Source organism: Plectropomus leopardus, chromosome 20, assembly GCF_026936395.1.
Source record: "Plectropomus leopardus strain MGB_pleo_1.0 chromosome 20, ASM2693639v1, whole genome shotgun sequence".
In the NCBI taxonomy this organism is placed as follows: domain Eukaryota; kingdom Metazoa; phylum Chordata; class Actinopteri; order Perciformes; family Serranidae; genus Plectropomus; species Plectropomus leopardus.
This window is the reverse complement of record NC_142195.1, coordinates 4279969-4292563: the sequence shown is the minus strand read 5'-3', so window position 1 is coordinate 4292563 and position 12595 is coordinate 4279969. Positions and strand designations below refer to the sequence as shown.

The 12595-nt window shown below is 37.4% G+C and overlaps 1 protein-coding gene across 2 annotated transcripts in view; it reads left to right on the top strand.

The window, feature by feature from the left end:
- The window catches only part of arsb (arylsulfatase B), a 34667-nt gene that overhangs the window by 20786 nt on the left and 1286 nt on the right, over window positions 1-12595 (top strand). For both annotated transcript variants that reach the window (XM_088071410.1, XM_042508831.2), the window contains exons 7-8: window positions 1357-1488; window positions 3650-3936. In XM_088071410.1, coding sequence (XP_087927536.1) covers window positions 1357-1488; window positions 3650-3915 — 398 coding nt within the window. In that variant the 3' untranslated portion in view covers window positions 3916-3936. The remainder of the gene's footprint in view (window positions 1-1356; window positions 1489-3649; window positions 3937-12595) is intronic.

Below are 12595 nucleotides of genomic sequence, written 5' to 3'. Positions count from 1 at the left end.
AAATTCTAATAATTCTGTAAAATCGTTTTAAATATATAGTTGTCATCCTTAGACATTCATTCTGTTACAGGAATTTTTGCGAGCTTGCTAAAAAATATTTTTTTAATCTACTAAGTTCTTGCAATTTGCAGGAAATTTCTTGTCAACTATCCCATGTTTTCAACAAAAAACCACACCAATTTGCTCATGGTTCAAAGGTTTTAAAAAAGGCCTCTGAACGCAGCACAATGTAGGGATTTCAATCCAGGTTTCAAAGGGGTAACACCTTGATCTGGCATGATGTCAGTATTGTCGATTACTGTTCTTATGCAGAGGACATGAGCTCTGCAAGTCAAGCTGTTAACACCAGTCTGCTTTGGTTCAGAGATTGCTCCACATTGAGCAACCATCAGCGTGATGCATGTGAGAACAATTAGGAGACCCACGTGTCATTTTGCGCAATGATCAGTGAGGAATTCAATGTCAGAGCTTTTATCATGTGGTCGTGAAAACGCTGAGATCGGAAATGTTTTAATTCTCCAGCCATGTTGTTGCGGTGGAATCGACTCTATAAAAGCGAGCTCCAATGGGAGCGTCAGCTTTGTGCGGGCGTGGATTTGTCTATATGCAAAGAATGCGAGGAACTACTTGTTTTTGACAGTGCTAGGACGCCCAAATTACTTGCAAATCTGTCTAATCAGGACCATATTGTCGGGGTCAAACGCAGCATGAACCTGAAAACACTCTCAAGGCCACTTAAAAAAAAAAAAAAGGTGTGCTCACTTCTGGGAGACATTTTCCATAAGAGCAGAAATAGCTCATGGCAAGAGGCTGCAAATGTCTGCACACCCTCAGAACAAAGATAAATTATTTACTTTTGCCTCATGAAAGTGGTGAAATGATGCCAGTTGGTAACTGTGAGTGTTGTTCTCCGCTTTGCAAAGCTGCCCGACTGCAGCAATGGCAAATTATTCATTGTGCTTGGCAGAGACGAGGAGACTGGTGCTGAGTTGACCACATTACCACCATATTTGTCAGATTCCTACAGCCCTAAAAGTTCCACGTGTTGGGAGGAAATTCATACATATAACAATCTCTCTTCTTAAAGGGGGCGATTGTTTTGAAGCACTCCATTCCTGCTGTTGATTTTAGAGCTCCCTCTTATTGGTGTATTTATTTTGACACCTTGATTCACAGGTATGCACTGATATTTGGTGCCAGTCTACCTTCATCGTATTCTTTACATAGGCATCCACAGAGGGCGTTTTGTGTTCTCTGTTAGTCTAATATCGTCTTAATCAGCACTTTTCTGCTTTTAGACATATTTTGAAAAGATGGATGACCTCCATGATCAGCTCCGTCCTCTGCTCTCCGCAGGTCCTGGCTCCAAGCGTCGGTTAACTTTGGCTCAGGTGGTCAGCCGAAGCTCCGGGGCCAACTCTGCCTTCAATGTGTCCATTCACGCGGCCATTCGATCCTCCAACTGGAAGCTGCTGACTGGCTACCCGGGTCAGTATCTCCTGTCACCCTTAATGACATGTTTAGTCTAAGAGGAGAAGCGGGAAATCAAACACACTCCTGCACAGAAACACACTTCTTATCTCTGATAATCAGTGGCGGAGGAAGTATGCAGATTCTTTATTCAAGTAAAAGTCACAATTAGATTAGTTCAGATCTTTATTTGTCCAAAAATTTGAAAATTTTCTTTGGCTTCACAATAACACAATGACATGGATTACAACCAAAACAACATTTAAAAAAAAAGAGATTAAGAGAGCACTTGAAGAAAATAAAGACATCATCACTGTTAACATTGTTCATTAATAGAGAACATTATTTTAAAAAAAAAGAAAAGAGAAAGAAGTTAAAAATGTAAACATCATATCATTTTATTATCATTGCATGAATATAAAAAAAGACAATAATTTAAAATTAAGTATAAAGAAAACTGTACTTTATGTATGCAAAGTAAAAGTACTTTATTGTAAAAACCCCAAATAATTGACCCCATGACAGCAGGTGGAGGTGGAACTACTTTATAAAGAGCTGGTTTAGCTCAGTGGTCCCCACCACAGGGGCCACGCTCCTCCAAAGGGTTTGTTTCGTTCTTCAGCCCATTTCCAGGTAAATATTGATTTATGTCAGCGTCTCAAGTTAGATTTTTTCTTTTCTTTTTTTTTGTAAATAGGTTTTTTGATTTTCAATATGTATTCAGTACAAAAATGTGTTTTCAGACGAGTGTATGAGCAAGATAAAGTCCCCTCCCACCCACTCATCAGGCCACAAGGTGCAAAGCATATTCACTCACCAAAAAACCAAACAATTATATCAATCAAGTATTCAAGGGAAATTAAATATATAAATAAGTAGTAATAATAATAATAATAATAATAATAATAATAATAATAATAATAATAAGTAAAAGATAAATAAAACAAGTATTTTTAAAAAAAAATAAGCAAAGTCTTGGCTTTTAAAATATGAAAATCTTATTGCCAAATTCAGATAATAAATACAGTTTTTAAGCTTGTAAAGACAACTGGCCACCAGTGAAAGTACTGCAGTTTTAAGCAGCTTAGCATCCAGCATCAAAATGTAACTTAAAATGCTTAAACTTTTGTCAGTATGAGCATAATACGCTCGGTTAGATCCTCCACAATTCAGTTGCTCAGTTCAAATTAAGGAAAGCTCATTTACTGTGAGTACCAAAGTATAATTCATTCAGATTTACCAGCATGGTGGTAAATCATCAGCACTGTGTGCTAACTTCATTCATCAAATGGACAGCAGTTTTTCTGACATAAATAATATTTTCATGTTTTCCTTCACAATGTTGCTGGGTATTTTGTTTTTATGACCTTGCTGGATAAAAAATTAATGTGTCCCCAAGCTTTTCCGTCAATTTTTCACCCCGGGACATCTCACAGAGTACAGCATGCACCCCCAGTTTGGAAGATCAATGGACTCTGTCATGTATATTTGCAGTTACCATAATGCTGACTTTTAAGGCCTTTTTCTCAAAATCATGGCTCAATAACAGTCATAAGGTAATGTGACATAATATGCTTAATATTTGGAGTAAAGAACATTTCATCACTAGAATGCTACACATCCCCTCTTTCCAGCTTAAAATGTGTTTATTTTTGTCATTTTGCTCATGCTTAATCATCACAGCATTATTCTCAGGGATTATGAAAAGATTATTGGGGTAGAAAAACTGTTCTTTACCTATTCTATATCTTTTTTTTTTAATGAAATGTTGGATAATTTTGCCTTTTTGGGCTCAAACATTTAAAAAAATGAAATCATGTAAGAAGTTTAAATGGAAAAAGTCTTTTTAATATTACTACAAATAGCTCAAACATCTGAAAGATCAAAACACCCAATCTAGATGCTATTTTTGTACAGTGTCACGGGCCAAAGGAATTATGAGCCTCTTATTTAATCTTTAACAAGCCATTTTATTTTATGAGCTTTTTAATTGACTTTAAACTATAGCCATTAGATAAATGCAGTTAAAATGTCTAGAATTGTTCCGATATGATGTGCTGCAGTTGTATAATGTAGCATTATATGGAAATACTTGTAAGTGAAATACCTTGAAATTGTCGTGGAGTAAATCTCCTTTCCACCACATGCCTTTCAATGTCCTTCATCTTATTTTGTTCAGGTTGTGACATTTGGTTCCCGCGGCCCGGCCACAACAGCTCAGAGCCGACCCCTTCTTTGGTGAATCCATCAAACTCCGTAATGCTGTTTGACATAGAGAAAGATCCAGAGGAAAGAAACGACGTATCCGCTCACTTCCCCTTAGTGGTGGAGTATCTCCTCACCAGGCTCCACCAATACCAGAAAAGTGCCGAGCCGATAACCTTCCCTGATGAAGACCCAAGGTGCGACCCGGCCCCCACTGGAGCCTGGGGACCCTGGGCTTAAATGGAAGTGACACTGATGAAGGTAGAGCACTTTGTTTACTGTGAATTACAGAAGCAGGAATCTCTTCTAAAAAGAAGAGGAGGCATATTTTTTTATTCAGTGGTGTTACGTTTCATCACACAATGATTTCAGTCAAAACTCAATTATGTATTTTTTTTTTTTTTTTTTAAATACTCCCCTCATATTTTATGATGTTTTTATGGAGAAACTTGGTCATTAAGTGACTGACAGATGACCTGGTGACCTCCTGTTATTATCGTGTCCCTGCTCTGAGAAGCTTTCGTAGGTGAAGTTGAAGCGCTTGCGTAAACTACATATGGTGCTGATTTGAAAGAGTACACCTCCCTGCTGTTCCAGGTATTTACACTTCATTCATCTACTGTTGAGAAGCTGCAGGCTTCTGTGTATGTGTCAAACATAAAGGGCTGTTTTTAAACTTGAGAGAAATATTTCACCAACCACCAAATGGTGTCATTTTGGAGCTTGAAAGGGTTCCACAGGAAATAGCAACATGTTAGATGTGTTCAAGACAGAGAGCCAATGTTCAGATGCCGTCCCATTCTTTTGAATGTGATTTATACAAAACAAATACAAAAAATGTCTAACAGGACTCAGCAATAAACTGATTAGAATTTGGTGGTCAAAGATCAAAGGTCAAGGTCACTGTTACCTCATCCTTCTCACTTTTGTTTAGCATTATCTGTAGAACACCTTGAAGGAATTGTTCAAATTTGGCAAAAACATTCACATGGACTCAGCAATGTACTGACTAGATTTTGGTGGCCAAGGTCACCGTGACCTGTTTGTGATATCTCAAGAAGGCCTCAAGGGGAATTTTTCAAATTTGGCACAGACGCTCCTGTAGAATCAACCATGAACTGAGTAGATTTTGGTCAAGATAATATCTATAATTTCAAGATAATCTTTAAGGATTTTTTTTCAAATTTGACTTAAGCCTTAACTCTAAGTCAAGGATGAAATGACTAGACTTTGGTTGTCATAGGTCAAAGGTTAAGGTTACTGTGACCTTGCATCCATCTCATTCTTGTGAATGTGATATTGCAACGCCTTCAGGAAATATCCTCAAATTTGGCACAAACGTGTAACTGATTCGAATTTGGTGGTCAAAGGTCAAGGTTACCATGACCCTGCTGTAACCATAACTCAAGAATTCACCTGCTGATTGTGACAGAATTTTACGCAAATGTCTACCAGGATAAAATGATGAAGTTTTGACATTTTATATCCAAAGGATCAAAGGTTAACTCTACTGTGACATTATAATATTCTGCAACAACACTTTTCTTACCATAATGTCATATTTTGGGAACAGAAGGAGAGACAATTGGTGAATTGGTGACACTAATCTTTGGTGTCCAGCTTTAAACTGCTGATTGAAAAGATCTTCTGTGCCGCTGGGGGGAAGATGTGTGTGAAGCACCCACACTGCCCGCCAAGCACCAAATATCAGATCACCAAAGTTAGTAACTAGCTGGTAAACACAGCTGAGCATTTAGCCACTAAAGAGCCAGATTTATCCCTCTGGAGTTGCACTTTATAGTCTGATTTTTGATAATGTCAAATTAAATCGGTTTAAATACAAGATTTCAATTTTACTTCACTTATCTTTGCGCTTCCTCTTCATTGCTGGAATAACTAACTGTAGTCTGCTGCGCATTCTGTGAATATGTTCCATTTGGAGATCCATGAAATCACAAATATACCTTTTCAAATATGTAACCAGCTTCTGGAAACATTTTCTGTAGGGAACTACATGTGACGAATCACAGAGTCATGGGAAGGTGCTGAGGCCACACATGGAGAGCAAAACAGACCTAAAAGGGGAGTAAATATTGTACTTTCATTCACCAGGTTACCAGAAACACGACTGCAAATAAATGGTTACGTCGCTCCGTATCTGCTGGATGTGTAAACAAGGAAACATTTGCCACACAGTAACTTAAAAAGCAATGTGTCAGTACTGTGTTTATAGCTTGTTATATTGTCATTAAATGGCCAAAAAATATTATTGCACCACTATCTGTAAGTGCCTACAGGTGGAAGCTTAAAATGTTTCAGATATGTTTTTTTCCAGTAAACAGCAGAAAAAATATCATAATAAAGAGACAAAAATGCTGTGACATGTTTTGTAAAACAGCCTTAAAGAAATGTGCTTCCGGCTATGATGGAATGAAACTAAATGCATTTACACAAGCACTCTACTTAAGTAAAATTTGAGGTTCTTTCTCTCATATTTGCATTTTATAAAACTAAATCTCAGTGGGAAATAATCTGTTTTTACCTTGTCTGTATAGCAAAAAACGTGTATTTTCACATTTGGAATTTCTGATTTTGAATGTGATAAACTGAAGGATGACATTTTTCTTTATGTGTTGAGAAAATTCTCCTCTTTCTTAATCTAAATAAATAAATACATTTTTTAAAAACTTTTCTTTTCTGTTTTACTCTTTTTTTGTAGTGTTTTTTAGGTAACTTTCTTTATTTTTCTGCTATTTCTTGTGAAGTAGCTCATCATCTTTTCCCCATAATTCGAAAAGAAGTCTATCTTCAGGTTTCAAAGGGTTTAGTATATTTTGCTGATACATACTTTTACTACAGTAAAGTTTCGAATGGAAGACTTATACTTGTAGTGGGGTATTTTAACATTGTCGTATCAGCGCTTCTACCAAAGAAATGAATCTGAAGTTTTGCTTTTTTTTCCAGTATATTTTGTTCCTTTACATTTACCTCAAAGTTAATGAGTAGGTGCTAAATGTATTAGCAGTGTATTTCCGTTTAGATGTTGAAAATGTGAGGAATTTCTTGTACATTTCACGCATCCCTCATGTTATGGCTTAAGCTCTAACTCCCACATGCCTCTCATTCATGAACGTACAGTTCTCACGGTGGTGATTTCGATCTGTGGTTCCCAACTTGTGGGTCTTGGATCCATTCTGAATACCATAAGTGATTTACTAATGTGTCAAATTTATAAAAAATCACTCTTTATTTTAAAGTACAGTGAAAAACTGGCACCAAGTTTGGTTGACTGTAGATAATGATTATGTCCCATGATCCACTGAAGTCGCCAAATCATAGAAAACAAACATACTAAAGGGAAAAGTCCAGTCCAAAGGTGTAATTAGCATATTTGGAATCAACGCAGGAGGAACTAATTTCCTTAATACATCCACCCAGTTTGACCTCTGGCTCCTCAGTGATTGACCTCCCACCGGCAGCAGCATGCAGACGACCACAGGAAATGCTCCCTGCGGAGAGTGGGCGGCCCCATCCTAATGTGGGCTGTGACCCTTAACCTGCCATGTGAAATGATTGGCAGCTGAGTAAGGCAAAACACAATGCTGCTTACTGTGGAAAACTGTAGAGCTGGATAGAGGCAGATGTCACTAGGTGAGTTTCCATTACAAATCAGCAAAAAACTTACGAGCCATATTTTTGAAATGTCGATAAAACACAATTGCGACATGACTGCATTTCCATTGAGTGATAATAGTTCTCCTCTCACGATAACATTCCAAGAAGCACGTTGGCGTGTTATGCGCGGGATAATGAAAAGGCAAGCCACTTATACGTGAAGAGTACAGGGTAAAAGTGAAATAAGTGTTTATATTGCACTTTTGTGAAATATGGCTTTTTCCATTCGCCTGAAATACCACTTCGTGTGAGCATAAAAACCCTTTATTGCATTAAATGGGATTTTTTTTCTAAATGTAGGTGTTTCCATTAGGCTTATTTTATATTAGTATTTTCAGTTTGCGCAATTTGAGGGTTAGGGAGGAGAGAATTGTTAGATCTATCACCATCCATTTTGTAGTTTGGTCTCAGCTCTTTGTAAAGCAGGGTTGGGCTGGTGTGAATTTTTTAAAATTGGTTTGATATTAAGCCAAACATCAGACCAGTTTTATGGAATTTTAACAGGTGTCTGACTGATGCCGAGTGGAGCATAATGACTCTGTGTCCCAACAGAAAACCAGTGTCTGACTATCACACATCGTGGGAGCTCTCCTGCCACACCGAATCCATTAAATATGCACATCTGTTACTTCATGTGAGGAAACCTTGTAGCTATCAGTAGAGAGTGGATGAGTGAGAATGTGCTTTTAGGGTGTTGTGCAGCAATAACAAAAGGTGTGGTGAGGAGGTCTGACTGCAGAGGAGCAGAGCAGAGGGGCCGTCACAGCTCAGTTTAGCATAAAAACTGGAGCTGCGTTCCAAACCTACATTTTTTCCTTTTGCTTATGATCTGTACCTCAGCTGCCCTGGCAAAATATGTACTGTTAAATAGAGTATGCATACAATTGGGACATATAACTTCATCTTACTTTTGCACCCTGAACTTTGACCCTCTGGCTCATATATCCGTCAAAGTCTGTGGTGTGATATTTGAAGTGCAAAGAAAAAGTATGCGATTTGGAATGCAGTCGATGTCAATATTATCACTTGACGTTATCTTATAGATAAAACAAAACACCATTCACCGAGCTCACAGAGATGGAGGTCAACCCAGAGAACTCTGCTGTTGTTCCTGTATGTAGTGCTGATTTTGATGTTATATATGCATACACTGTGTATTGTTAGTGGTCGACTGATCATTTACAGTCTGCAGCCTCGATGAGCTCTCACTTGCCTGCAGCTTAGCTAACCCTTTAAAACCTGAGCAAAGTGGGATATATGGAAAAAAAGACAATGAGCAACTTCAAAAGAAATGACCCAAAAATATAACTTAAAAAAGAAAAGACAGAAAATGACCTGAAAATTAGGTACAAATTATACAAAGTATATGTAATTTATGATAATTATAAAATTAGAATTCCTGAAATTTTCACTAAGCTTTAAGAAAAAAAAATCTGTATCTACTAATTTCTTGCAATCTGGAGAACATTTCTTGCTAAATTGCTCATTTCCTTTTTTCCTATGTTTTTTCTTCATTTTTTAAAAAAAAAATCAAACCAGGATTCTTGGGTTAAATAGCTTATTAAAGGCATCTGAACTCAATGCAAGAAAACAGATGTCAATCAAGGTTTCAAAGGGTTAATGTAATGCATTTTACTCTTAGCAGAGGGGGTTGTTGGTCAGAACAGCCAGAATAGCATGCTGGTTTGCAAATCCCAGAATGCAACTGGATACAATTTTGGCTGTTTGTCATACGATGTGTTGGGACATACTAAAAAACTTTCTAGCATAATAAATAGTATGGTCGGATTGGTATTGGAACACACCGTGGGAAACAGCTAGCCTCACCAAAAAATAGATCCACAGTAAACCTTAAAAAAGTTAAGGTTTTATTACATTATTACACTTAAGTTTTTGTGCAAATTAAAAAATTGGTGTTATGGGTTAATTTGCGAGGTTTAAACATGCTGATAGGCCATGGGCAGGCTAGCTGTTTCCCACAATTCTAGTGTGTATGCTAAGCTAAGCTAATTTTAACTTAGTGATCAATGTACAGACAGGAAAGTGGCATCTATATATATCAATATATATAAATAAATTTGTGTGTGTGTGAAACTAAAGGCCCTGAATGAACTTTGATGCCTAATTCATAAGTGGCTTTTTGAGATTTTGGGTCATATTTCAATGAATAATTTATTTTGTAACAGTCAAGCCCATATGGCCCACCTAAGGCAACTGTGTGATGCCACGTGCACGCTTAAAATTTAAAACCTACTTTTTTTTATCCTGCTTTTTTTTTTAAGAGTGAGTGGTTTCTAATTTTGAGCAAGTGACTATATGAGATATACTGTATATACTTAAAAAAAGACCATTATTCCAAAGTGGCTGTTAAATGGAATTTAAACTGGGATTTTGGTAATGGGCGACTACCAGAATACCACATGATTATTTTATGCTTCTGAGAAAGCACTTCTGACATTGCTGAGGCTACAAAGTTGTCACTCGCTCGTCCTGTTAGTTTACTCTACAATCAAAGCTTTGCATTTCTAGATGATGGGATTGCTCATTTAATTAGATGTTGCCACTGCGAGCTGCTCATCTAAAACCCACGGCCCTGCGAGGTTCTCAGCTCGGCTGCAGACCACTTTTGCTCTCCTCATACCCCGTCTGTGGTGAGCTACCCCTCCTGACAAGTTATTCCATCTTGTCATTATAAGTGTTGCAACTCATCTCCTCTTCGTGCTGTTTTCAGGGTGGTTTTGGTGTGTCTTTAACACTTAATCTTGCACTTTGACTCGACCCTGTGAAGCCTGCCTCACAGAGTGACAAACACTCTGCATTTGCCTCTGCTAAATCAACACGGTGGTTCTCCAGCTCTGACGTCGCCCCTTTTTTGTTTTTTCAGCTGGGTCAAAGCTATGTGTGCCACCAGTGTGATAGCCTTAGAAGATATGACAGCGCAGAGGATATGATAGCTGAGGCTCAGATGTCTGAATGGTGAGCACATGTGGGACACACACAAAAAAAAGCGGCTGCCATCCTTGATTCCTCTCTGGTATGTCCACAAGGAGACATTGAAGGTCTCAGAGTGAAGTGGGACTGGAATTCCAAACAAGATTGTGTCTGTGCTGCCTGCCTGTGAAAACAGATTAAAATCATTCTGACCAGTGCGGCCGGGAACGTGTTGAACCTTGAGCCTCGAAGGGGGGGGATCTGACAGCTCATCACACCTAAGAAAAAAACAAAAAAAAAGCTCCTCACAGTGTTGGCAGATCACCACTAATAAAAGATCACATTCAATGGGGTATTATTGGACTGGAGCCCTTGTTTCTGTTTCACTCCCTCATATAGCAGAGGGCATAACACTTTGTTCCAAAGTACACAATCACTTTTAAGAGTAACTATTGACAAGAAAAGCTTTGGAAGATAAGAACAAGTTCATACTTGGTCTATATTATGATAAAAGCTCTTAGCAGAGCATAGTTTTATGAAACACTTTACAATAAATCCTGCCAATATTATAAATATTTTGTATATACTATGGAAAACAAATAAAAATACTTAATTGGTTGGTAAATCAAGGTACAACTTTTAAATTACATAATAAAATAAAAAATCAGAGTGCAGACGTCTTCTAAGGTCAAATGCCCTTTCTCACGATTTTAACCAAATCGAAAAATAATGTGTGTATCCGCTCTGTAATTTAGAGTCACAAAATTTCCTGGATTCTTCCTTGGCCCGTGCTACATGCTTCCACCAAGTTTCTTTAAAATTGGGTCTGTAATTTTTCTGTAATGCTGCTAACAAAAAGACAAACCGAACTGAACTTTGGTGTATATTTTGTCATAGTATTGGACAAATTAAAAGTTTGCTCACTTATAAAAAGTCACAAATCATGAAGTGATTGCAAATCATGGCAAGTTATGGCGATCCATCCTACAGAGCACGAGTTTCAAACTATGGTTGGCAGTTGAGGAAAGGTCAGTGGATCACCAGAATCTGTAGGATTCACTTTCTGGAGATCATGAACATCTACACAAAATGTCGTGGCAATCCGTTTAATATTTGTTGAGATTTTCAGCCTTCACCTGACAGGAGTAAAGCTCACTACACTTTTCTTTATACTGAATCTTTTCTGTTACACAATGTATTTGGCTCCTTAATTGGTAATGATCTTAGGATGCAACAGAACATAAGAGATGGCCTTTTCTAACACCAGTTTTGACGGTCAGGTGGACTTTACCCCTAAAGTACATTACTGTTCTCTTGTATATATATATCATAATTTTAAAAACATACACATAACTGTTTTACGGATATAACGGTACATCCTTCTCTCCAGGCTTAGTTGTGATGTCAGCCTGTCATAAATACCATATTGACAATGATATATAGTATTTAAAACTTTTTACAATGTGATTTCTCATAGTGAATATTTTTAGTATATCATGGTTGCAAAATAAACTAGAAAATGGATTTCCTGCAGAAAATGAGTGTGAATGCTGACAGCTGAAATCTCTAAGCATTGCTGAAAAGTAAGGAATCTTGAAGCCCAAATGCATTGTGCGGCAATGCTAAAAAAAAAAAACCAAATTAACATGGAAACTGAATTCTAAAACTGACAGAGTTGGAAGCTGAACTGCATTACCTACAAAAACTAAAAACTGAAATACATTGCTAGAAAAGCTGCATGCTAAATTGTAATACAGTCAAAGGTGGAAGCTCAAATTAATCAACTTAAAAGCTGAAAGAATAAATCCTTCCTTCTTTAAAAAGCATAAAACTTAGAAAACAAGTTGAATATTTCTACTTACAGAAGACATTTATTCCAGTATAAGTACCCAGTAAGTATTTGATTGACATCTCCATATGTGGTTAGTGAATATAACTTTTATTTGTTGGCTTTAATCTTAAACAAAATCAAATTTTCCCAGTTGTCCCGAATCCCGATCTCAGACAAGAGAGACAACCTTTGGCTCAAATTGCATTTATTGGAGCATTTGTATTATTTGTATCAGATTATGTATTATAGGAGTGTTTCTTTTGCAGACAATAGTACTTTCATTCTGTGTGTCAAACCAAAGGTCAGTTGGGGTTAACATGATCCCGGGAACTGGAGGGATAACATCAGGGCTGTGATTATTGACAATAACTGCAGAGTTGTTTGGCCAGAAACTCCCAGACCGAGTCATGAGACTTCTCTTGTGTTTTCGCTCCATTCAAGTCTCATTTGACTGACCGTGGAGCACAAATAAGAGGGCACCGA